The 27,562-nt window shown below is 42.2% G+C and overlaps 1 protein-coding gene and 1 long non-coding RNA gene across 3 annotated transcripts; one reads left to right on the top strand and one right to left on the bottom strand.

Moving 5' to 3' along the window:
• The first annotated feature begins 16 nt into the window (after positions 1 to 16).
• LOC309376505 lies at positions 17 to 7,233 on the top strand. The gene is made up of 2 exons (XR_014171225.1): positions 17 to 349; positions 605 to 7,233. It is a non-coding gene; the product is annotated as an uncharacterized lncRNA (long non-coding RNA).
• KHDRBS1 (KH RNA binding domain containing, signal transduction associated 1) lies at positions 6,660 to 27,473 on the bottom strand. 2 transcript variants are annotated; one of them, XM_081922879.1, is made up of 10 exons: positions 26,895 to 27,473; positions 18,836 to 18,960; positions 17,701 to 17,817; positions 16,042 to 16,188; positions 14,167 to 14,300; positions 13,999 to 14,028; positions 12,106 to 12,319; positions 10,479 to 10,546; positions 9,751 to 9,809; positions 6,660 to 7,973 (listed from the first exon to the last, which is right to left on the bottom strand). In XM_081922879.1, exons 1-10 carry the CDS (start codon positions 27,235 to 27,237, stop codon positions 7,876 to 7,878), a joined length of 1,335 nt encoding a protein of 444 aa, XP_081779005.1. In that variant the 5' UTR covers positions 27,238 to 27,473; the 3' UTR covers positions 6,660 to 7,875. The 2 variants fall into 2 exon arrangements, with proteins under 2 accessions (XP_081779005.1, XP_081779006.1); XM_081922880.1 differs by lacking the exon at positions 13,999 to 14,028 and having other exon boundaries at positions 26,895 to 27,470.
• Positions 27,474 to 27,562: the final 89 nt, after the last annotated feature.

Consider the following 27,562-nt stretch of genomic DNA (forward strand, 5'->3'; position numbering starts at 1 on the left):
CAATGTCCCCTTTTGCTGCCCAATCACGACATTGCAATACAGTGCTGTTGCACGACAATTTATGGAGGGGCCTTTGCTTGCTTACCACAACCACCAACTGCAGCATGACAATACGTAGATACACGAGAGGCCAGCATAGTACTGCTGGAGGGGAAGGGTCAGCTAGAGAGAGAAGGCAGTCATTTGATAAAGCATGCCTAAGAAACAGGTTTCTTTTGGCTGAGGGCCATTCTAGTAGACTTCATAGGCTCCACCACTCCAGAACTTGGAAGGGTAACTGCCTTAATGAGCTATGTTCTTCTAAAATGAGAACAGCCTGCAAGGCAATTAACACACGAGAGCCAGTGTGGTGTAGTGGTTAAGAGCGATAGACTCATAATCTGGGGAACCGGGTTTGATTCCCTGCTCCTCCACATGCAGCTGCTGGGTGACCTTGGGCCAGTCACACTTCTCTGAAGTCTCTCAGCCCCACTCACCTCACAGAGTGTTTGTTGTGGGGGAGGAAGGGAAAGGAGAATGTTAGCCGCTTTGAGACTCCTTCGGGTAGTGATAAAGCGGGATATCAAATCCAAACTCCTTCTTCTTCTTCACACACACCACTGAGCTCTTACACCTTTTTGTAGACACGGGTGGCACTATGGTCTAAACCACCAAACCTCTTAGGCTTGTTGATCGGAAGGTCACCAGTTTGAATCCCCAAGACGAAGTGAGCTCCTGTTGCTCTGTCCCAGCTCCTGCCAACCTAGCAGTTTGAAAGCACACCAGTGCAAGTAGATAAACAGGTACCGCTGCAGTGGGCAGGTAAACGGTGTTTCCGTGTGCTCTGGCTTCTGTCATGGTGTTCTGTTGTACCAGCAGTTTATTCATGCTGGCCACATGACCCGGAAAGCTGTCTGTGGACAAATGCCCTCGGCCAGAAGTGAGTTGAGTGCTGCAACCCCCCAGTTGCCTTTGACTAGATTTAACCATCCAGGGGTCCTTCACTTTTCTTATACCTTTATTCAACTAAAGAGCTGTCAGTGCCATCAACAGTTTGGTCTGAGGGCCTTTTGTATTCACCTCAAATTTTACCACTTGCAGAATCTGCTACCTTACTTTGCACCCTTCCAATGTTTCACTTAACACATCTGATGAAGTAGGCATTTGTAGATCGGTCACACTGCTGCAGCAGACACAAAATGGTACCAAAGCAATGTTTCTACCCACAACACATATAACTTGTGTACAATGTCCACCAAAGGGCATACTCTTTCCTCAATTTCTAAACTGAGATGCTGAAGCTCCAGATCCTGTCACCATGCCTTCCACACCAAAGCACACTCCTGATTTAGATATATACACCAGGAAATGCATTCTGTGTGTAGTCAGAAGCACTGTATTGCATGCTGCAGAGCTGAGCACACCTATACCTTATGGTTGCTGACTAGAACAAAATAAATCCTGCTTTGCCTTCTCTCGTTACCCTTCACCTTCCAGATGTTTTGTACCGTAACACCAATAACCCCCGACTACTGGCAATGCTGGCTAAAACTAATTATAGAGTTGTAGTCCAGTAAATAAATAAATAAGTAAATAAAAAAAATCAATCAATCTGGAGGACTCCAGGCTGGAGAAGGCTGCTGTATGTTAACCCTCTCTTTGAAAGACTCCTCCCTTGACATATTGTTTGGTAAATAATTTCAAGGTAAGGTTAAATCAAAGTTGAGATTAATCTAGGGTTTAGGTGGTAACCAGTTATGATGTGACTGCTGTTTCCCCAAAAATACGCTTCTCACCTTTTGTATTTTTAAAGAAGCTCCTTTTTTAAAGAGTAGATTACCCCCCAGGGGTGTAAACATCACTTTCAAGATTAAGACAGGGATTTTTAAATTATCAAGTGTTTTTTTTGTAAAAAAAAACATACGTAAAAAGAGTCATAGAATCAAGAATACACTTACATTAGAACCAGATGTTTATAGTCTGGCAACTATTGTAACACCCAGTTGTGGTAGTGTGGGGAAGAAAAACAGGAGAAAATAAGAAGCTCATTTCTAGCCCTGAAGGTTGCAGAGAAAAGCAGGGATTTATCCAGCTAATCAGTGCCAGAAGGCTTCCATGCAAAAATTAATTTCAGACAAGAAAATTAAAGACCACACATTTCTGTAACACACCATATATACAGTCATTTTCCCAAACCCCAAAACTTCAGTGTTTGAGCTTATCAAAAACTTCAACTGAATTACCTGTACAATTACAATTCAACCTTGGTATGGATCAAAAGAGGCAGGAAGCCATTCTAGTGTTGGGAGATTTAGAAATAATACAAATTTACTAAAATGATTTAACATGAAATCGTTTTTTTTAAAAATGGAGTACCTTTATTAAAATGTACTCAATACCACAGCACACTCAAATAATGTATCTGGGGCTCATCTACTTCATGGTCCAGCAATAAACAGATGTACACTGCCTTGATCTGCCTTGTTTGCCTGCAATGAATGTTGTAGTGAACTTGTGCCAGCACAAAATGTACCCTGTATTCTACATATTCTTTCACAAGCACTTCCAAATTTTAGGATTAGTGTGAGGATTATTTAAACTGAACTTAAAGGATCCCAGACTGAAAACTGATCCAACTGAAAACAGGTCTTTGAAGCCCCAGTACACATATAGTTTACAGAGATTAGAAATTCGACAAAGAGCACTTCTTGGTAAAAATGTGCCTCATAATTATGTTGCCTCTTCTTCTTGTATTAGATGATTCCATCTATTAGAGAAAAATAGGAGAGAATTACTGAAACTCAGGATGTAATCAGTAAATTATGCTGCAAAAGTTATGTCAATGGTTCTCATATTGTAGTTCCTTTAGGTCAGGGTTTCCAGGGCCCCTAAATTCACAGCAAATATGGAGGGCAGTGCTGAAGACGTATAGGTTTGTAATACACCTACATGGTGAAGAGACAACTCTTCTAGCTACATATTCTTCCCATGCACACATATAGTCTTGCTGGATTGCAACCTCAAGAGAAGAACTGCAACAGAGTTAATTTGGAAACCTTTCAAGAATCATGCTGTGTCTCAAAAAAAGTATCCAATCAATGTGATATAATGGTTAGAGGTTCCAACTGCGGAGACTCAGAGCTTCAAATGTATGCTCAGCAATGGGTGATTTGGGGTCACACAGTATCCCACAGTGCAAAGTCTTCCCAAACCTGGGGCCATGGACTACATCTTTGATCGTCCCCATGGCCATGCTGGCTTGGGATGATGAGAGTTGTGATCCAAAACATCTGAGGGGCACCAGGTTGGAGAAGGCAGATTCAAGCATTCTGTTTGCCCAGTTTATTGTAATGGAAAAGCTAGGTTTTCTCCCCCTTCCCATGATAAACCCTGGCCTGATTTGGGGTCAGCATCCTAGGTTTGGGGAGCTCGTCTTTTGGTCACATTGCTCAGAAAGGTCCAGAAGCGACTCACTGTGGTCCTGCCTGTTAAACAGTTTCACTTAGTAGTTTTATCAATAGTTTCTTCCCAGCTTGCAGTGTTGTTTTCTTTGGATCTGAGCGGGAAGAAACAAGCTAGATAGTTAAGTGATCATTCTGAAGCCACTAGAGGGAGCTCTTCCATTAGTCAATGGTTCACACCCTAACATACTGAACCACACATATGTGCTTTCAACTCTACAACTCTATGAAAACAGTAATTTATATAATTTTTGTAGCATGTAAAATGCTTTACTAGCTTAAGTTCTCTGCTAGGTCATTATTGGTGAGTGAGGGGCCACTGTAGTTGAATGACTTATTCATAAGATCATCTAGCTTAGCTGGGAAGTGTGGGCTCTCTGCCAAGTTCAAGATGCTAATTAATCAGCTGAGAAGATGCAGAGGTTCGGCAGTAGGTAATTGGTGACCTCACAGCTGTATACTGTGGCAATTTCTCTCCTATTTTCTTTTCCAGCACTTTCCTTTGGCCAGCAAAGGCTTCATTTCCTAACTGCCACAATTTTTCCAGACAAGGGAGACCCACTGGTGCCACCCCTCCAAGCACTGCAGGATTACAAACATCACTCTTGATTGTTAGGCATGGAAGCTGGGGCTGACACAAGTCCAGCAGCACCTGGTGAGTCAACAAATTCCCCACACCTGCCTTAGGAGAACCTGCCAATTGTTTTAAAGGCAAAGGGAGAAGGAATCAAGAGTCAACTGGGGTTGGCTACATTCACATGAACAAACAGCTCCAAAATAGTTCCTCAAGGGCAGGCTGTATTCGTATTCTGTGTGGCATAATCCCACAGGCACTTAGAAACAAGCAGAAGGTGCAAATATTTTAGCTTCCTGAAGATTTCAAAGTATGCTTGAAGTGCCTGCTACAGTTTCAGAAGCCAGAGAGGTGAATAATATGTCCGATATTTGGGGCTGGGGCTTCTGTGACTGACCCTCCCCAGAGTGAACTATGCAAAATATGCAATGTTTATGCATTTTGACACTTCCCATAGTGTCAAAACTGAATTTATGTTTTTAAACCATTGCGTACACAGCCTTGCCCATCCTTCTGTCTTGATTTTTGGCCTGTTTTGGCTAAATGACGAGTTAAGCGCCAGCATAGCCTTATTGAACCGAAGTGACTGGTCATGCAAATGTAGCTTATATGAGATACAAAAGTTCTTTGTTCCAAAACCAGACAAGTAGAAACAGCCGAATAGCATACCCAACTCGTCCTCAGCAAAAGTCGTTTTCAGAGCACCTCCTGCAAACAGAGAAGAGTAGTAAGCATCTTCATAACGACTCACAAATCAAAACAAATGTTGATACATTCTTGGCATGCAATTTAAAAACTCTAGGGCAGTGGTTCCCAATTAGCTAAGTACTGCGGATCCCCCGTTTTTCAAAAGCTAAGCCATGGATCCCTTACTTTTGAATTTTTTGTTATCTCCAGGGTAGTTTTGTTATGTGAACGGTGCCACGGACCCCCTGGGTGGGTTACGCAGAACCCGGGGTCCACAGACCACCAATTAGGACCCACTGCTCTAGGGGGAAAAAACCAACACATGCAACTTAATACCTAAGTACTAAATGTTTTAATATAGTGAACAGCAATACTGGGTCAATAAGGGCCAGAGTTTTACTTGAATAACTGAGTAGATTTTGTTGGTAAACACAGAGGACTAGCTACATCCATTTTTGATATTTAAGGTTCGATTCTGTTTGCTTTTTTTTTGCTTTTTTTTTTTGCCCAAGGTTACGGTCCATTGCAGATGACAAAGGGCACAAGTATTAAAACATTATTGCTAATTTATGCATAAGCAAGTGGATGTATTTTAAGTATCTATTTTTAAACCATCTTTTTTAAACAAGATTTTACATTTAAAATTAACATTTGAAGAACTTCTTCAGTAATAAAAGTTTAAGCAAGTTGCCGTCACATTTTATGTAAAAGAAATGTGCCATTAAAATCAGACATTTAGGTTACCTTTTGAGTTTTTCGGTGCATGTTAGCTTTAAGACATCCTGAATTCTCCTGCGATAATTTTCCTTTAAAAGGGGGGTTTTGGGTGTTCTTTTCATCAAGCAAGACATTAAGCCCTGAAAGCTGACTCCAAACCATTGTGGAAAATTCAGTTATTTACATTTTTTTAAAATAACAATCTACAAATACAACTCTTTTTGGCTTTTAAAAGTAGCTTCCCTCAATCATACACTGCTATGAGCAATTTGACAGTAACAGTGGACTTTTTTTTCACCCCCAAGCAGTTCTTTCCCAGTGAATACTCGATTTTAAATTTTGCCAAGAAAGGAGAGTAAGTACAAGCCACCAGCTCTTCACAGCAGTCAGTTCTGCTATCATGCCAGGCTTGTCAACAGCTGTTTAACCTGGTCATCTGCAGTGAGTGAGACTTTCCTCCAGACAACCAGGCAGGGAAGCTGATTTTCTTTGAAGGCAGCAAATCACTAACATGGGGATGTGTGGACAGGTGGGCAGTTAGCAAAGCTGCATTATGTGCCTTTCCTAACGGGCTATTGAGAACAATCTGCCTGCTCCCTACATAAGCCACCACTTTGTAATTGCTTTGGAACCCAAGGAATGCCGCCCTGAAAAGCAGGCAGTCTGAGGAGAGGGAAATCTGTGGATGCAGCAAAAGGAAGAAGTCTTCTTTTCTATCTGTGAAAAAGGCTTTTGGAGTCACACTGTTTTGATGAAAGTTACTTTTGGATCAACAATTTCCGCCTCTCTGCAGAGGGCACAATCCCCTGGGGACATTCCTTGCGCAGGTGTCACCAAAATGAATGGGGCTTGCGCAAGGCCACTCTGCCCTTTTGAAATCAATAGCAGCTACAAAGGGGCTGGTGCAGAAGCAGCTGTCCGCAGACTCAAGATAAAAAGCCAGCAGATGTCTCAACCCTTCAGTGAAACAGAACACTGATGCTGCCACTTGAAGCCCCGTTTCTGGCACAACTGCTCAACTTCCAGGGGGTGAAAAACAATTTTGTTTTAAAATTAAGCTTACTCAGCTTGGTAAAGTTTTAAAACTTTCAAAATATACCATTTTAAAAACGTCTTCGGATTTTAAGAGAACTTCTTTTTAAAAAACAGACCAAGTACTTTAGCATTAATTTAAATTAATTGAAAGAGGACAATCTATTTTACTGCTTGACCAAAATTAAAAAAAATGACAATTCATCACATTTACTTTGATTAAAAAAGGACTAAACTTTATTGACAAACTGCTGCAGACATCTTGACAAATTTTAGCTACCTATTTAGGCAGGCTTACACAAGTAGTAGCATTTAATCTTCCAAGAACAAAATGGGAGAACAGTGTACAAATCTATGTACAAAATGAAGCTCCTTGCTTTTTTCAGCTGCAATGTCCCTTTTTAACATAAAGCTAGTGTTGAGACGCACTTGAACATGTCATTGGAATGGCTAAAAGCTTTACAGTTTTGCCAATTTTAAGCCTGAGCTGTATTATGTACTGCAAACACTCAAGTGTTCAGCTTTTCCTTTAAGAAAAAAGAAAAGAAAAAAGAGAGAGACACAATGCACAGCTATTCATTTAATACTTCCTAATATCAAAACACTGGGCAGTTAGAGCAATATAAAAATTACAGAGCAGCTAGATGTCCACTTCTCTTAAAAATTCTTCATGCAGAATTAAGCCAAGAACACCTTTTGCTGGAGAACGTCCGTCACTAGCATCTCAACACTGGGGCTAGATTTCAAAACCCACATGGTCAATGTTGCAAACCTAATTTTTTTTTAAGTTAAACTGATTGAGAAAAAAAATTACTGTTTTATCTGTTAAGGAGAATTCTTTCTATTAACATTTAAACTTAAGATTAATCAAGCAATCTGCTTTTAAGGGCAAAGTGTTGACATTTGAGCTTACTTTTTAAACTGCGGCAGTTGCTACCATTACATTATGATTTTAAGTCATTAAAAGCCAACCCTGAATTTTGAAATGTAGCCTACTTTTGGGATTCTGCAACTACAACTTTTATGGGTTGCCTAAAAAACAAAAAATACTTAAAGATTAACAAACTTTAATTTCATAACTGTTAAGCAAGCATGTCACTTTGGAAACTAACATTTTTTACCTCAACTTTTTCTTTTTAAAGGTACAGTTGTGTTTATATATCTAAACAGAGGAAAAAAAGCCATCTACACACTTAAAAATTGAATTCAGTCTTCTAAATCTAAATTATTTTAAAATACTACATACAGAAGCCAGAATGCAAGGTCAGTGGTGGGGGAGGATGGAGGTGGGAGAAAAAGGGAGCCAGAGAAAAATCAGGGAGACAATTACTTGTCTGTTGTGGGTAAAGCAACAGGAATCCTGGGAGATACAAGAATCAGAAACAACTGTTTGCTCAAAAGTGATATTTCCCCCTCATGTATGCTTTAATAGCGTCCGTATGGGTGCTCTCTGTACGCTCCCTTCACTGGCCTAGTCGGAGGGGCCTTGAGCGAGGGCCTTGTTCCATTCCAATCATCTTGACCTGCAGGAAAGAAAATAGCGCATGTAGGCAGCAGAAAAAGGACAGCTGTTTTGCTTTTCATGAATCGTGGTGTTAGCAAATAACCCTGAAAAGAGACCTAGGCATAGATTTCAGTGTGCTACCCAAAAGGTGCTTTGGAAGGAACTGGAGTGTATGTGAAGTACTATTCAGAGCTGGCAAGACACAGAAGCCTTGCACAAATCATCATGAGTCAAAATGGCTCATTGCAGGTAATCAAAACACAGAATTGGCCAAAGTTTTGATGCACACAACTCCACTCCTAGTAGTTTATTAATGGAACATATATTTTTAAAGGATGCATGCTTCTCTACAAGTGGACAGCTTCAACTGAGGGGTTTAGTTGTCTGCCCTAATGTGTTACCACCATAGCCTTTGTTGCCCTGAGAAAATACTTTTAAAATTTAGTACAAGTTCTATCTCGCCTCTCTTTCATCACAGAGCTCAAGGTGGCATTGGTGTTTCCAAGATGTCTTCCTATCCAAAGGACTGACCAGACCAGACTTCAGCAAGCTGCATCATGTGCCATCAGAACATACCCTCCTTGCACATGCCCAACAGGAGACAATACAGTCCTCAGGTGCAGTAGGAAACTATTATTTTCACCAAACATAGAAGGCATAATAAGGAGGAATATTAACAGTTTTGGGGGAAATGAAACATCAGAAAAACACAAGGTTCCTTTCAAAAACAAGACAAAATTAGTTTTGTTGAAATCCATAGTCTTCTGACTAGCTAAAACTTCACACTTCTAATTCAACATGGCTGGCTCACACAAGTTATTTTTCTCATTTTGTCCACAGGAAAGCAGGCACATACACTAAAATTAGTTACAACTGAACTAATTAAGAGAAGCATTGTCGTGCCCAGTGGCCCAGAGGAAGTTTGGTCCCTTCAGTCAGGAAAATCAGAGGATGCAACAGTAATACTGAAGAGGCAGAGAAATAATGCTTAGAGTCAACCCAAAGGAAGAGGACAGATAAATGGAAACACTGGCAATCTTTCACAAATTTTGTCATGACCAGAAAGCTGTTTCCATAGCTGCCAGTATCTCAGTGTAGAAGGGGACAAACCTTGCAAGGAGTTGCAAGGAGCTCTCATTTTTATCTTCCTCATACTCATCCGAGAATTCTTTGGCAGCTAAATACTTCTTGTCTCACGCTGGTGATATTTAAAGCTTCATGGATTTCATGACTGTACTGTGCCAATGTGGAATGGAATTATTGGCAAAGAATTCAGCATCCTGAGAAATCCAACCTTTCCTTTACAAAGATACACACATACAGTCCTTAGCTTTAAGCATTTAAAAATGGTCTAGAATGTGTGCCAAAATGTCAGCTGAAATCTTGCAAGTTAAAAATGAAAGAGAGAAGACCACAGCGCTTTATTATTCCCTGCTGAGTGTCTTGCACTTTCTAGTGGTTAGCAGAACAATAACAGCTCTGCTTTTTGGTGCAGAATGAAAACTTGGGATAAAACTCACTGGTAATTAGACTTTCTAGTAAACATTTTCATTGCACTAAGATAGCCAGTATATTCTTAAGATTATTGGACATTTTCAGAGTAACATCAGCTAAAGGCACGATCTCCAGATTTGTTCTCAGCTGAAAAGACTCGTTATATCCTACATACTGCCTCTCAAAAAACTTAGATCATGATAACCTTTTTATCTTTTGCATTCAAGGCAAAAAATAACTGACTAAAATACATCGAACACAGAGTTCTGCTTCTGCCATGGCAACAGAGCATGCAGACGTACCATACGCTTCATAAGATTCCTGTGCTTCACCATGTCCATAGTCATAATATTCTGTTTCCCTGCAATAACAAGACGGATTATTATTATTATTATTATTATTATTATTATTATTATTATTATCCCTTGAGGTGGTGTATCTTTCTAATCATCATGCTTTTATTATTTAGGATGGTCCAAATGACCATCTATCTATCTCACAGAGAGGGTAATGTGGACGTGCTTCTTGCAATAGTTAGGGACTCCCTAGACCAGATACTATGCTTCCTTGCAATACTGTCCATTAGCTAAAGTTGTAAGGGAAGAAGGAGCCCAGGCCCAGCTATCTTCACAAACAGTAAAGGAAAAGTCCATGCCAATGAGGCCAAGGCTTAGTGGATGCGATGGGGCCCTTTAGCTGACTTTTGGGGAACACAGTGCTTTGCTAAGGCTGTAGTTACCCAATCACTCAAGGCCCAGGGAATGCTGGACAGTGCTGATCCTTGTAACACAGATACTCATGGTATAGATGCAGAAGCACACACAAGCACAATATCCTTGTGTTCTGCTGAAGATACAGGGCAATTAAGAACTAATGTGGCTCAGTTGGTTAGAACGTGATGCTACTAAAGGTTGTGGATTGGATCCCTGTATGAGCCAACTGCATATTTCTGCATTGTAGGGGGTTGGACAACATTACCCGACAAGTCCCCTTCCAACTTGATTCTAAGTAATCAAAAGGAAGCACTTACTGTTGACCCTGGCTGTAGTAGCCTTCATATCCTTCGTAACTTTGCTCTGCATAAGCATCGTCATAGCCCTGGAATAGACAAAGAGGCAAGGGAGGAGTCAGATATTGTAAAAATAAATAAATAAATAAAATACCAAGCAAAGTACCATCTATAAAAGTCCAAATCACAAAAGTGACACACAGGTACCCCCTTCAAACACACATTACTTTACTTTGCAGTTATCCAAACAATGTCCTTGGAAATATTTCACGCCCTAAAAAAATACAATTGCCCAGTGTAGATATAACAATCTTGGTCTAATAAATGGAATAGACCAGACTTCCCAAACCTGTTGTTTTCCAGATATTTTGGACTACATCACCCCAGTCAGCATGGCAAAAGCTGGTTTGCTACTACAAAGTTTGTGAAATTTCTTTAGGAACTGGTACAATCATCCTCCCTCCATACTTCCGAGCAACCAAGGTCCCCTAGACTATGGTTCTTTGCCAAGCAGTACTTCATCGGGATCTGTGATCAAGTCTTATTTCTGTGAATCAGAAAGCATTAAAGATGCAGTGTAAGGAGGATGAGGCTAGCAGGGAGGAAAACCTCAAGAAAACAACTGCCAAGCAGACACAATTTCTGTCTCTGCTTGGTGCTATTTTCTCTACTGAAGACAAGGCTTATTCATTCTTAAGGGCCATTACTTTTTAAAGTAGCCAGGTCCAAAGGCCCATGCTATTATCAAACTCTCCTGTACAGTACCAAGCAAGCATGCCTTTCCCCTGTACTTATCAAATGACATCTGTTATATTCTTTCAAAGTTGTGTGTGCGCGCAAGAGAGGAAGACCCCACCATATACAGTGGTATCTCAGGTTACATACGCTTCAGGTTACAGACTCCGCTAACCCAGAAATAGTACCTCAGATTAAGAACTTTGCTTCAGGATGAGAACAGAAATCACGTGGCGACGGCGTGGCAGCAGAAGCGGGAGGCCCCATTAGCTTAAGTGGTACCTCAGGTTAAGAACAGTTTCAGGTTAAGAACGGACCTCCAGAACGAATTAAGTTCTTAACCCGAGGTACCACTGTATTTAAAACAGTATGATTTTACTTTAAATAGTCATAGCTTTTCTCAGGCTTCTGGGAGATGTAGTCTGTTAAGAGTGCTGAGAGCTGTTAGGAGACCCATATTCAGGAAGCTACAATTCTCAGAATTCTCTGGGAAGAGGGACTGACTGACTGTTAAACCCTCTGAAGATTGCAGCTCTGTGAGGCGAATGGGTGGGGGCTCTTAACACCTCTCAGCACCCTTAACAAACAGTAGCTCCCATAATCCTTTGGGAGAAGGCATGATTGTTAAAGTGATCTCATAGTGCTTGAAATGTAAGGTGTTAATGTGGTCAAAAAAGGTCTAACTCTGGGGTAGGAGCAGGCTATTTGCTTGCACGTTCAATCCCCAGCATCTTTAGTCAATCACTGCTGACAATACTGTGCTAAGACAGACCAGTCATCTGATTCTGACAAAGGATGCTCTCTATGTTCTTACGTATGTATAATCTTGGGTGGTGCAGATAAACCAAAGTTTTTAGGCACAAGTAATCTGTTATCAGACTTTCTCCCTCTCAGAAAGTTAAAAACTGCTTACATAATCTTCATAGGTCTCTGGTGCAGGAGGGGGAGGAAGAGGTATTCTTTGAATGCCGGCTGCCCGAGCTCTTGGTGCAGGGGCACCTCTCACTGCTGGAAGAGGGGGAACACCCCGGGCCACAGCTGCTCCTCTTGCAATGGCACCTCTCACTGGGGCCCCCCGCACAAGAGCTCCACGTGGAGGTGGTGGCGGAGGTCCCACGCCACGTCCCCTATAAAAAGGGGACAGAAGAGTTAGGAGGCACACACAATCTGCACACAACCATGCTCTGGACACCCACTAAATCTAATCTGTTGTCTATACAGAAGCTCAATTTGCAGAGGCCTAGCAGCAGAGATGAATGACAAAATTAAATCTAGTAAAATTTACTGTGTGATGTACAGAGACAGAGCTAAAAATGTCCAAATGTGAAACTTGGATTGAGCAAGTAGCAAAGATTTAAGTACCTACCAGAATCACTTCAAAGATAAGCCAAACTAGCAGCATCAGCTGTCAATGCAAAAGGCCCAAGAGATCTCAAAAAAGAAATGGGCCTTTACAGTCTTCTAAGTTTAGCACAAAGTAGTTTTTGGAAGCAAAGGAGAGAGGAAGCATTATCACTTGATATTCATACAGCCCAGTTTCTATATACAGTGGTGCCTCGCAAGACGAAATTAATTCGTTCCGCAAGTTTTTTCTTCTTGCGAGTTTTTCGTCTTACGAAGCACGGTTTCCCATAGGAATGCATTGAAAATCAATTAATGCGTTCCTATGGAGACCGCCTTCAGACCAGGTCCGGGGACAGTCTGCGCGCCTTCCCCTCTGTTCCCGGACCTGTCCTGAAGGCTTGCGGTGGGAGGAGGGCTTTCCTCCCCACCGCCAACATTCAGAATGCTGTTTTGAATGTTGGCGGTGGGGAGGAAAAACCCTCCTCCCACCGCAAGCCCCGGGAACAGAGGAGAAGCGCTGCGTGCCTTCTCTTCTGTTCCCGGACCTCCCACCGCAAGCCTTCAGGACAGGTCCGGGAACAGAGGAGAAGGTGCGCTGGGCTTCCCCGCTGTCCCCGGAGATTTCCCTATGGGCTTTCGTCTTGCAAAGCAAGCCCATAGGGAAATTCGTCTTGCGAAGCCGCTAAAAATCGGAAAACCCTTTTGTCTTGCGGGTTTTTCGTTTAGCGAGGCATTTGTCTTGCGGGGCACCACTGTATATAAAGATGTGTATGGAAAAACCTACACAACTGAGGCTGCTTCTGATATTTGGATTTTGAATGATGATGATGATGATAATTTTTTATTTATACCCCGCCCTCCCCAGCCAAGACCAGGCTAAGGGCGGCTAACAACCAGTAATAAAAACAAGTTGAATAATTTGTGGGGTTTTTTAAATGTTAAGGACAGGTGTTGCCAAAGGGAAACATAATAAAGGAAAGACATGAAGTAAGGGGCAGATGCACAGATGTAGGTAAGCAGATTAGCAATTTTATGGAGCAGTGATGTCTAGGTCAAGAAGGGTTAAGATAAAGTAGCAAAGAGCAGAGCAAAGGCAGCTGTGAAGGGCACTTAAAGCTATATCCACCTGGCCTGAGACATAGAAAACATTCAACTGTCTCTCTGAAACAAGGGTTGGAAATGAAAACCAAAGTTTCTTAAATGAAAACCAAAGTTTCAAAAGTCTCATGTTATCCTTGCTTAGTGCAGAATGCATTGGCAGGACCGTAAAGTTTAGGAATAATTAAAGATGGTCTACAATTAATGGGCCACCACCCTATTGGACAATTCATGAACCCTCTCAAAGATCTGGTATTGTCAACATGCTGAACAAGAAAAAGCTTGCAATTGCGAGAGTAAACTAAGACTCAAAACCCACCACCTATGGGAAATATGACTGAGCGCCTTTTCTATTGCCTCTCACCTGTTCAGCAAGGCTGCCCCACTCCACACACTAAAAAAAAAATTGAAACAGCCATTAAGCCCATATCGCTTCCCCACCTCCCCAAACCATCAGAAGCACAATCTTACTGCTTAAAGATGCAACTGCAATCAGCAAGAGCTCATTTCCAGCAACATTTCCATTTCTTACCTAGGAACAGGTGGAGGTGGGGGCACAGCTCCCCTTCCTCGTACAGGAATCCCTCGACCTCGTGTTGGCTCTGGCACACCATTGAGATAAGACAGCTCCAGAAACTGCTCCTGGCAGATGTCATCCATCATATCCTAAGCAAAAACAGAGGGAATTAATTTCTAGGCCATGCAAATAAAATAAAATAAAATAAATCTCATTCATTTTATTTGAAATGGGTTTTTGTGCTGCTAACAACAGCTCGGTTTGGAAAGGCATAGGTGAGTACTATGGGCAGGAGTTGCCTAAGTCACAACAGCTGCCACAAAACATCCTCTGCACCTTTGTAGAACAGCTGGCCTTCCTGCCTGTCAAATGCTCTGAGAAGTGGGCTCCCTTAGCAACCTAAATTTCTTGTTCCCATTCAGAGGAGGCAGGAAATGGTTTCAGTCCAAAGAGCAAATGCTCACCAGTAACTCTAAGCTGCCTCTTTCCACTTCTGTCCCTGCTCTGTGCATTCTGCACTCTCCAGGGGGTACAATTTCAGGCAATCTGTGGAGGGATTAGCAGCAGAGCAAAAGCATTTCACTCCCTAAATCCAGTAGGGAATCCAGTCACTGATGCCAATCTGTTGGAGGGGTGCAACAGTAACACAGTAAAGTGTTAAAAGATAGGAGGTGGTTTTGGCAAACCAAAAGGAACAGATGGCTTCAAAGAAGAGCGATCACTTTTGTATCCTTTTGGATACGTGGAAGCCTTCAAAGCTTCACAAACCTTACATGCAGTGTCTATGTAGCTCCACCCCTTTGTGCACCATATTCAAAACTGAGACAGTCACAGCCATTTTGTGTTGTGTGCATTAGAACAAAAACAAATGTATCAGAAGTCCATTGTTATCCACAGAAGGGCAGACATGGAACTCTTGTTCTGCTTTAGCTGCACAGCAATGCCTGTCCAAGAGGCTTCTATAATTCCCTACCTAGAAGCTCAGCTCAACAGGGGTAACTAAGACAACCCCCACCCCCAAATTCCTGTGTACTCTTCACAATGTGTGCACATACACACCTCACACCTTTAGAACATGAGATCCAACAATTTCCTCTGCTGATGAATAATGAAAGCTAGTCATTTCTGAATATTTCTAGAAAGGTCTTTCTGCTTTTCAAGACAGATATTAAACCCGAGGTGGAAACCACCACCCCCGCTAGTCTTAAAATGGTGCATTAGCGCTAAAGTTCCCTTCTCTAGTTGAGTTGAAACCTCAGGAGTTTCCGTTTCAGAAAGCTCAACTGCACCTACAATTCATGTAACAAATTTCAGAAGGCAAAACCAAACCAGCAATCCAGATGTTAGAATCCTTGGTTCTCTAAAATGAATAAAAGATCAGGTGGTTCCCCCCCCCCGCCCCGCAAAAAGAACATTTGCAGGTGTTAGCAAATAAAATTCAGTTCCTGACAACTTTTGGAGCAGCCAATCTCTTGATGGCATCTTCCCTAGAGTCCAATCTTTTGACCCTTTAATAGCCTTTAAGTTCTTAAGTAACTGTTGCAAAATCTCTAAGATTATAATTTTTAAATGTCAACCCAACACTTTTTTCAAAATAGGACAAGGTATTTCGTATCTATGACTGGTTGGGAGTCATTTTTGCAGAAAGACATCCAACTGCATAGGTGGGTTGGCTGCAATTAAGTTTTGGAACGAAGCATTTGTTCAGCTCCGGTGATTGAATTGTCAATACTTAGTACTGCCTTACTCAAAACATTATCTCCTTTTTCTCTCTGACTGAGCTTATTCTATGGAATATGCTTTGCCACAATCTGTTCTACTTGAACACACCTTGCCAAGACCAAACATGTCATTATGCAGAACATTTTAGAAAAAGAAGGTGGTATGTACCGGAACAAGGAACTTTTTGACTTCTTCCATGGCATGGGCCATAAGAGCATAAGCCTCACAGGGTGGCCCGAAAACTTCAATGAAGACATGCAGGTCCATATTTAAATGAGCATACTTTGGGTCACCCCCCTTGCGCAGTTCTTCCTCCTGAAAAACAAACAACTGTTTCAGTAGATGGCTATAGGTTTTAAAAGAGAACACAAGCCTTCCTGTTGCTCACATAGAGACAAGTGTTGCTTTTCCACATCTGCAAATAGATGCCACCAACCTCTCAGAATTTTCCCCCTGGAAGCAGAGACAAATTCTATGATGCTTAAAGGAATGAAGTGTTGGGATTATGTCTCACATCTTTCCCTAGTTCTCAAAGAAAAAAAAATATTATCCTTACCTGCTCGCTGTAAGGCAGGCTTCCTCCAGATGTTTTTGGCCTACAACTCCCATGATCCCTTGCTAGCAGGACCCAGTGGTCAGGGACGATGGGAATTGTAGTCTCAAAAACATCTGGAGGGCTGAGGTTGAGGAAGCCTGCTGTAAGGTAATTTTACTATTGCTTCCGGTTTGCATGTGTGATACTGGATTCAACACCTTATTGAAGGGCTCCATATGTTCATGACAGAACTAACTACTAAGACTTAGGAGGCTGTTGCTGCAGCTCTGGACCCTTCAATCCATGAGTTATTTTACTGGGCTAGTAATGACTTTCATGACTGTTTGACCTAGGTGAATTTTACTGCCATTTGGAGAGGCCCATGTAATTGTGGCAGCACTTGCTTTACTGGCCAGTGGGGCTAATCTTTTGGTGCACAATTAACTACCCACCCATACTTTTAATCTGGAAACTTTTTTTAAGCTGAGACTGCTCTGTGCTTGGACACGGACACACAAGTGGATTCCTCACACCCAATGACTGCAACAGCAACTGCTCACCTATTTGCAAATAAAGGTGGCAGGATAAAACACAAGTACAGGACTAGACATTTTGGTAGAAATCTCATACCCCGACAAGTCTTTCATTTTTGCCTCCTAGTACATAATTCTAAGAACAGGAATCAAAACAAAGTCTAACATTAGTTTTACTTAAAAAATTATTTACCTGTGCCAACCCTAAACTAGTTATCCCCAGATGGTCCAGGCCCTAAACTTGTGCTTGCATATATCGACTCCAAAGAATTTTGCCAACTGATATTCCAAAGAAATATGAAAAATGGGCTTCCAATAAGATTCATTTATTTCTCTTCTCACTTACTTGGCAATGAAAAATCCTGACTAGCATGAAAAGATTTCAGTTAGATGCCCTCTTCAAAGTCACATGGAAACGTGAGAAGAGCTCAACTTTGAAGTGATGCTCTATGAATCTCTTTTCTTTACATAGCCTAGATACAACAAACACTTGGCATTGGTTGTATTAGAAAAGACTATTGCATTCTGTTAATCAGCTGCCTGCTCATTCTGTGATTAATGGCAAAGCAACAAGTACTCACTCCTGGGGATTTTGCAGTTCTAAGTCATCAATGCATTTTTCAAAGGTAGGTAACACAACACATTTACTTAAAGGCAATGTGCTGTCAACAAACGGTTGGCCAACCCAACCATCTATGAAAAAAATCCAGAGTTCTAAAACACACAAAAGTACTTGTACTTTGAGCCCAGTACCCCTACCTTTGCCTTGTCTCTCATTGACCCCTTCCCCAGTACAGATATCTTTGCTCCAGTTTCTTCCTGCAGTCGCTTGATGGTGTTGCCTTGGGGTCCCAGGATCTTCCCAACAAAGTTAAACTAAAAGGAGAGAAACAGATTTTTTCTTAGTTTCAAAAACTGAATTAAGTTACTTTAAAATTTATACTGCAATAACTAGGATCAGCAATTATAAGTTTCCCGAAATTTTAAACTGTACTCATTTTGGCCTTCTAGAAAAAAACCAAAGGGTGAATGATCCAAATTCTGGTAAGTTAGCAATCAAGCATAGCAAAGTGTGCATAGTGAAAGTGTTTGCATTTTAAAAGAACACACTGGAGGAAAGGGGGCTTGGAGGCAAAAGACTTTTGGTATCACAGATTCACATCTGGGGGCTTGTGGGAATGCTCGGTAAACTTACATGTATGAGATATGTTGTTTAAAAAGTTGGACTAATTACGGGGCATTAGGGACACCCCCCCAAATTATTTTGACACCACAATGGGGAACCTAGAGAAACTGCTAGTAAAAAAATATCTAGAAATTGTTATTTTTAAAAAGTTGGTAACCCTAACAAAAGCCTTTTGACATTACAGCAGGATCAGTCAAGATGGTTTCCCTGTCTATTTTTAAAGAAAATGACAGACTTTAGGGGTGCACAAAAAGCCCTGAGCTATGCAATGCCACTTCTGTGGCACAACTCTAGTTCTCATCTTACTACCTAACTGTAACTGAAATATGGCCCCTTTCCCCCATGTATATCACTGTCTCCCCTCCTCTCTTTTTTCTTGCTATGGCAAATTTAGACTGTAATGTCCTCAGGGCAGGGACCTGTCCTCTTATGTTTTGTGACGTGCCATATTGCACAAGGAATGAAATATATATATTTTTGCCAATAATAAACATTTTCAAGTACAAGAAATATCCTTCATACGCCTATGCTCTGGCCTGCTACAAACACACAAAGAAAATACAGCAGAAACGCCTTGGAAATATTTAACAACAGCAATAAATGCATTGGCATAAATCAGGACAGCTCAAAGCAAACAGCTGCTGTGAGTGGAAATCTGTCATAAGCATCCCTTTACAGGACATTAATGAGGCATTTGCTGGCCTTCACCTTAGGGTATTGCTTGACTGGGATGAGAACTCGTTCTTTCAGCTTCATGTTCTTATGAGAAAATAGGTCCAGATAGGTCTCTTCCTCATCTTTCTTTGATTCACCTTTCTGAATTTTGTCGATTTCTAAACAAGACAAAGCATACAATTGAGACAGCACTTCAACCTTTTTTTAAAAAAAGAAAAACCCAACAGGATGCACATGTAAAAGCAGGTACAAGAGGCAGCTTGTCTAGAATCACGCCCCCCCCCCCAATTCAGGGTACATGACTGTGCAAGTGAGCCCCAAACTCATTTTTTCCGCAACCTAGCCAATAGGCCCACCAAACAAACAAACAAACATCATTGTCCTATATGCACTTATGTTAGCTAACTGTTTCTAAACCGAAGTGAAAAGGAGAGAGCTGCTTTTATACAGTTTTGCTACTTTGTAGCTTTTCTCATTTGCTCCCAGCAACATCTTACCTATTGCATTTTATTAAGGCAGCCATGCGGGAGCCAGTTATTACCAAGTTCTCCCCCAAACATTTCTAAGAAAACTCTACAGACCCATGCCACACCAGAACACCCCCAATTCTGAGCCAACCACGTCTGCTGTAATGGAAAACATTCTGGTGTTCTTTCTCGCCTGTTCCCTTTCTTGCCTGACTGTCTTAACCAGGCAATTTTTTAACAGGACGAGCCGTTTCTGCTCTGGTTGTGACATCAAATACTTGAAGATGTGTGTATTTGCACTAAAAGGAAGTCCAAGAATGTAACTGGCAAGCTCTCAATTTGCAAGTGACACGACTGGGCTGCTTGCCAAGTTCCAAGGCCTTCCCTACGACAGGCTGAAGGAAATATAGGAGTATCAAGAAGATAATACTACTTTTTGGGTAGGCCTTCTCTAAACAAAGCCCAAAGTTTTCCAAGGATGAAAGAAGGAAAACACCTAAGTCACAGAAGCTCTAAGACATGGGTAGGCAAACTAAGGCCCAGGGGCTGGATCCGGCCCAATCACCGTCTAAATCCAGCCTGCGGATGGTCCAGGAATCAGCGTGTTTTTATATGAGTAGAATGTGTCCTTTTATTTGTGGGGCACAGGAATTTGTTCATTCTTTTTTTCAAAATATAGTCTGCCCCCCCACAAGGTCTGAGGGACAGTGGACTGGCCCCCTGCTGAAAAAGTTTGCTGACCCCTGCTCTAAGAGTTTACTCAGCAACTATGGAACAAAAGTCAGTCCAACAGTAAAAATACTAGGACCAATAGGTATCTTCAGGTTGAATTGAAGATGCCCATCCAAAGTAAAACCCCCCAAAAAACTTTCAAGATAAAAAGACAGAAATTGATCAGTAGGTTTTACTTTTTCCCCTTTCATTTAAATGACCTTGAAGAGCCCTTCTAACCCATATTTCGGGCTCTTTGAATATTAAATTGATTTTCATAGAAGTCACCGAAGCATGCTAAAATTTCTTGATTTTTTTGCATGAAGAATAAAGGTTTTAAACCACAAGCTGTTCAACGTTGCTAAGAGAATTACTCAAGCACAGAAACCAATTTATTCTGTTAAGAACTACATTTTAGAAAAAGATTGCCTTCACCAGGAGAAACAGAGTTTTATGCATCAATGTGCACGAACAATATAAATTCTATTTTAAAGAATAACTAGCCTTGCTGTAACATTTTGACCTCAAACTCCATAATGAACTACGGGTGAGTTAGGTTGTTTACCAAAAGGCTGATAATTGATTTGCCAAAAGCCTGGTTGGGGACAGCAGAAGACTGCAGCCACCATCTTACCCCCCCCCCCATAGACATACATGTGCAGATGTGGACAAGTGTCTCACCAACAGAAACAAGTTCCTTTTGTTTCTCAACAAACTTGCTTGGAAATAACCTGTTCTGGAGTAACTCAAAAAGCAGCTTCCAGAAAGGTATAGATGGACATTCTCTAATGCTATTACTTTTCTAACGCAAAAAGCGACACTTTTAGATTTCTGGCTGCTGCTGCTGCAAAAGCTATCCAAGCCAAAGCTGCCCTACGATGGCACTGCTGATCCTGCCAGGAAACCACCCAGAACTTCTCAGGGGTTCACAAGCCCATGAAACCAGGGTAACTAGCTCCACATGCTCAAAATATTATACTGGTACCTGAAACTGCAGTTTGCAGCCACCCCAAACATGATACATTTCTTATGTTAACAAGGCTTTTGTATATGAAAGTGTTTACATACTCTTAGGATCCTCATACACTCCTATTCTTCTGCATTTAACAGGAGTGGGAAACTTTTCCCCCTTCATATGTTGCTGAACTACATCAGCCTTAGCAAGCACAGCAAACAGTCAGGGATGGTGGGAGTTGTAGTTTAGCAACATCTGGAAGTCGAAAGGTTCCCAAACCTGGCATAAATGTTCACCAGTACTGAAAGCCGTGGCCAACTGCAGTGCAGCAGTGTGTGAAAACCTACCTTTTAGGCAAAGTCCAAATGTAAAGGAAAATATGGCACCTCCATTTGTTTCATGTAACTAAATACAAGGCCTAGTCTAGTCTTTAATGCACAAAACAATCAACACATTGCAGATACTTTGCCACCCGGACAAATGGATTTTTACTCCTACCTTTAAAAAAAAAGCAAATATCTAGCCAGAAGGCTATTTGGCAGGTGTAATATTTTATTTCAACTCCCACTCATATACCCAGCAGTCTGCTAAACAAGGTCAGAACACCATTCTCTGTGCATGAATTAGCAAGGTTATACTTCAATCATATGGCTCCATCAAGAGGATTCTAAAAAGGCCCGGAATAAGGGACTGCCAGAGGGCAGTGCTGATGAAAGAATTAAAAGCTACAGTATATGCTAGACTGGACAAATTCTAAGAACTAGTCTTGCATAGTTTCAAGGAAGCACAAACGGTTTAGGTAAATATATATCAGTACCATAATTTAACCAGAAATACTGTAGACCTATTGATCTATGGCCTTTTTTATTGTTTTATAGAAAATTTTAAATTTATATTGTCCAGTCTCTCAATGAACTTAAAATAACTGAATTACAGTATAACTTATGCACAGAAAGTAAAAGCTAGAATCAGAACTTCATTTAGGGAGAATAAGGAGTAAGCATATTCCCTTGGATATAGGGGAACTAAGAGACAAGGAAATCAGAAGCAAGTTGCTGATAAAAGAAAGAGCAGTCTATTTGGAAAGAATCCAATAGAAAAACAAGTGAAAGACACGAGAGGGCTGCAAAGAAACTTCACATTGTATACAGAAGGGGTTGTATATCATTGGGAAAGGGAAAGAAGAGGAGTTTGGCTAAGAGGCAGGATGGCAAAAAGTAGGACAGAGCAGGTGGTAGGGATGGGATTTTTTACTGCTTTATTCCCCCCCACCCAGAAATTGTTGGCTTTATAAGTTCATTAGTAAGAGTGAATGGAAGCCAACTGCAAATATAATATTATTAGGCAACCCTGGCTGTTTTAAAGTTTTTAACTGTGTTTACTAAATACAAGTAAACTAAACATGCTTAATTAGATCACCTTTAGGGCAACAGTTTTCTGATGCAAATTACTCACCAGAGGTACACTACTAACAGGAAGAAAGCATGTTGGTAAAAAGAGGCTAGGAAGTACAAGTCTAAAGCAGGTCTTCCCAACTTCTCTAATCCCTGATCTTTTCAACTCCACTGACACACTGGGAACTTTAAAAGTGTGTGGTGGGGACCACCACAAAATGGCTGCCATGGGGGGTGTCATCAAATCATAAAATGGCTGCCACAAAGGCATAGAGTCAAATCTAGTAAATAAAAAAAATGAATACTGAAACTACATGTTTCTTACATGGGAACTGGCCCACTCAACCACAATAAAATAAAATTTTACATAGGTGTTGTTACTGAACAGTTCTATAAAAACCAGTCTGGTGTTTTCCAGTATTACCATGGCACAAGAACACTTATGCAAGTCATGGGTCCTCATGGAGTTACAATGGATGCAAACAATGCACCAATTTATTTAAGCTAGGGTAGCATTTGTCCTACTCATTGTGCTACTGTAAGAGCATTTTAAGACCTGCCCCCCCCCTCCGGTCACTCTGCTCTCTTCCCTGCCTCCCATCCCAGGGCCCTGGATCTGTTGGCTGGGTCATGCCCATGAAAGCTGTTTCTTGTGCCTGGGAGCCTGGCTTCAATCTCAGCCTTAAAAAGTACATACAGGCAAAGGAAGAAATGGGCAGAGCTTTGCTGTAAAGGCTGAGACTGGTGTAAGACAGGCTTCCTCAACCTCGGCCCTCCAGAAGTTTTGAGACTACAATTCCCATCATCCCTGACCACTGGTACAGCTAGCTAGGGATCATGGGAGTTGTAGGCCAAAAAAATATCTGGAGGGCCGAGGTTGAGGAAGCCTGGTGTAAGAGGAGGAAGGGACTGCAGGGATTTCATAGGTTCTTTGGAGGTCCCTCCATTGGTATTGCACCTGTGGCTGCCACATAGAGACTTATGGTCTAAAGCAGGAGTGGGCAACATGCTGGTTGGGAGTGGATGGAGCTAAAGCCAATGATGGGCAGAAGGAAACAAATAAGTATCCTGGTTTAATTAATCTGGAATAAAAAGCGCCTTGCATAAACTTTCACCATGTTCCCCTCAGTTTAGAAATTCCAACCTTATCAGATCTATTCATAAGGAAGCCATAATATGTGTGATAGGGCTATTCTCTAGTACAGATTATTTTTATTTTACCAAATTCTTCAGTGTGTTATGGCTACACACATAAGTCTACCAATCTGTTCTCAAATAGTTGAGGAAAATAACTTTTTCTCCCATCAGACAACCAGTAAAAAGAAAAAAAGCCCAATCAATTAATTCTAATCAAGAACTGCCCTTTCCAGTTTTTTGGAAACTACGTAGAAAGGGGGGAGGGAGCACTTTTAAAAAAACGAACAGGAAGGAACTCAGAAGAGATGGAAGCAAAAAATGAGGCTGAGGTGTCTCACACATCTCTAGGATTGCAGGTTATGGTCTAAACTTGAGACCCTGACATCACTTTCTGCCATAATTGGGCACTGTGGCCAGGTGACCCAAGGGGACAGCAAGGGCCAAGAAACAGCAGGTGGTTGCAAAGCAACTTTCACATATTGATTTGAATTCTCCAGCTGTGAGGCTTCTGCTGGCTCACATATAATTTGTCTAGGATTTTCTAAAATATTTGGAACATAAAAATATAGGACAACTAGAACAATGACTCTTGCAATTAATAAATTAGTTATGTACTTAGAAGTTATTTGTGGAATAAAGGAGTCTAGAAAGCTCTTCTGCCTGTGGTTACTGTATAAATATTTTTGCAACAGTAGAATTTACTGTTTGGGGTGTTTGACTTCAATCTCAAATTAAAATTCTTTACTGATACAATTTCTTTACTTTCATTGTTCTTGCCAGTGCTTTAAAAAAGAAAAAAGGGGGGAAATGTTGGTATTCACCATAAAGTTGTTACAGTAAGTGCAACACTTTTAACATTTGGGGTGCCAGTACTGAGTACCCACAGAAAAGCACTGCTACTTGCATAGCAATACAACATGAAGCTTCTCATTCGCAGAGAAATAAAGCAATGAAACAGGCCTGTCATCCAGCAAGATTAAATCAAAGCACCTCTGAACTGTTTCAAAAAGCAAAGAAATCTGCCTTAATCACATGAACTCTGCTTTAAAAAGTTAATTAGTTCTTAGATCAAGAATGTTCCTCACCTTACTCACAAGTCAAAAATCTAGCATTCCCCTTTGTTCTAAATTCTGACTGGTTATTTCCAAACAGTTGTTGTTCTCTTGATATAGTGAAAGCCTGAAAGCACAGCAGCTGCACTGTGGTGATACGGCTACAGCAGGCGATTAGACACTGTCAAGATGGGGAAGGAGGGTGCTAGCAAGACAAAGACTGCCATTTCCACTCTATTTAATAGTTTCACTGGAAACAAGGACAAATACAGATATGCATAGCAATGAGATTACAAAGCCCTCTGTCTCGGCAAGAGGGGAAGGGGGGAGATACACAGAATGCTCTGCTTGAAATCTCCTGGCCTGGAATAAAAAAAGAAAAATCCCAATACTTGGGTGGAAATTCTAGGGTCCAATTCTCTAAGTCTACCTCTGACCACCAACTTAGATGACATTTCTGTACCCACTATCACATTATAAAGGCTAATAGTGCCACTAGTACCGATCATCATAACATACACTAGAGCCACTACAGACTTCACTGAGCAGAAAACCACTGTAATTTCTCCAGCTTGACCAGGGTAAGAGGTGACCAACACTACATGCAAATTAACTGGGTTTTTTTAAAAACCATTACCGCCTGACTAGTAAGACACAGACACTAAGCAGAAGTGCTGGAGCTCAGTGGTAGAGCACATACTCAGACTGGATGCCCACCATTTCCAGGGCTGGGAAAGTTTCATCTGAAGCCCTGGAGAGCTGCTGCCAGTCAGTGTAGGCAATACTGAACGAGAGGGGCCAAAGATCTAACACGTGAGGCAGCTTCTCAAGTTCCCCTTCCTCGTCCACAACTTTCAGATCCAAGAGGGGATGGCAGAGAATTGACACAGCCTGCCAACTACCTAAACAAGCCTTTCCCAACAGATGTAAAGTAGTGTAGGATACTTTCAGCAGGTACAGCTTGAACTTGTTGTGTCCAGAAAAGCTGCACCTCTGCATCACTATTAGAATAACAGGAGCCCTGAACTCTACTTCTACCTTGGTGATCACTGTTATAGTCCTCATCACCATTTCTGTCATTCCTATGTACTTTCACACCTCCATTTGAAAACATCTGTCTTCCCTTTCTCAGAAACAAGATAAACAAGATTCTGGAGGTAAGGCCCACCTTTCCATCACTACATGAAAGATTACATGCCTCAGACTCCATGTTAAGAAACTTCCAATTTCCTGCTTTACTACACTCTGCCACTCATGCTCTCCAAGGCAGTGTTAGAAACTGGGATAGAAAAGCTAGGAGTCAAATGGCTCCTAGGACCTGGGTTGTGGGCACCAAAACAGAATGTCTAGTCACCATTTGGGGAGGTTGGCAAAACTTTTTGTTATTTTGGTATCACATTTTTGAATTAAATTGTTAATACATATTTGATTTAATGTTTACAAGAAAAATATTGGTACCATACTTCAGTTTTCAAAACACTCTACTCTTTATTGTTAAACTTCATAACATATTTTCAATCCTTAACATACACTTCAAGGCTTCAAAGTGCATACATTTCACTAATCCGTGAGTGTCAGCCAGGTGCAAAAAATGACACCCAGACTTTTTGAGGTGCTTGCAAATGGAGAATCTTTAGGAGCGAAATGCGCCTGGCACCCTGCCAATTTCGAACCCTGCTCCAAGGGTATAAAAGTCACTTGCCTAGGGAAAATAGGAATTACCACCATAAACTAGGCAAGAAGGATTCTCTAAACTAGAAGAGCAGTTTCTGTTCAGTATTCCTTTACTCATACGGTCAACATGCCACACCTGCCATTTGAAAATATATGTAAGCAGATGGGTTACATGGGGGTGGGAGTTTATTTAAAATGGCAAAGGAGCCCAGTTTTATGACCTTGACAAGAATACAGGATGGGGGTTTGGTGGCGGGGAAGATTAAGAGACAACGAATTTGCTCAACTAACTGGGGTATAAACTGTCTGAGTTCTCCCATACTGTTAACTCTGATCAACAAATAGGATCAGCACCAGATCAAATGGGTTCTAGCCTACCAAAACTTCTACTTACGGGGAAAGTTAAGGCACATATGGCCTTCTTCATACACCTTTATACTTGATTACATTTTTAAGTATATGCCTGGAAAAGTAAAGGATGTCAGACTAACAAAGATTGGTAGGGGGGCTTACTAATTTGAACTATAGTGTTCCAGTGGATGGAATCAGGCACTCCGCCTTTTCTATTACTATTATTCTACAGGACGCTGGGACTCATCTCCCCACCCCACCCCACCCCACCTCCAAATCAGCCGAGTAGTCGCCACAGTGTCGGCGGCCCCTCTCCTCTCCCCTCCCCTCCCCCGCGGCAGGGGCGTTTACCGGCTTGCAGCAGCTGCATGGCGTGGGTGAAGGAAGGGTCCAGGCTGTCCTTCTCGGCCATGAGCTCGGGCAGGTACTTGTTCTCGGGCTCGGCCTTGGCCGCGGAGCCGGCTCCGGGAATCAGCGGGGTAGGGACGACGCTGGGGGCCGGCGGAGCCGAGCCGGTGGCCGAGGGCGGCAGCAGCGGCGGAGGCTGGGGCCCGCGCACCCCGCCACCTCCGCCCCGCGGAGGCCTCCTCGGGGAAGCGGCGGCCTGAGGCGACTGGAGGCGGCCCGGGGGAGCCGCCGGGCCCGGGGCCCTGCCCAGGCGGCCGGGGGCGGCGAGGTCCTCGCGGCGCTGCATCCGCGGCCGAAGGAGCGGCAAAGGCGCGCGAGGGAACAGGGTTGCCACGCCGACTGAGCGCCGGGGCCGCCGAGACAGGAAGCGGAGGGAGGGCCGGAGCGGAAACGCCTCGTGCGCGCGGGAACTGCTTCTGCTTCTTCGCCTCTTTCTTTCTTCCTCTGCCTCGCGCCCAAAGTACGGCCGCCTCCAACCGTTCTTCTCGACTCAATCCAGGAATGCGCGTGCGCAGACCTCGCGAGGGCGCCCACTGCGCACGCGCCAGCCTAAGGCCTCTTCGCCACGAACAAAAAAAATGAAGCGCCGGGATGAGCCGCGCAGGCGCAGC

The sequence above is a fragment of the Podarcis melisellensis genome (assembly GCF_964234715.1).
Source record: "Podarcis melisellensis genome assembly, chromosome: 8".
In the NCBI taxonomy this organism is placed as follows: domain Eukaryota; kingdom Metazoa; phylum Chordata; class Lepidosauria; order Squamata; family Lacertidae; genus Podarcis; species Podarcis melisellensis.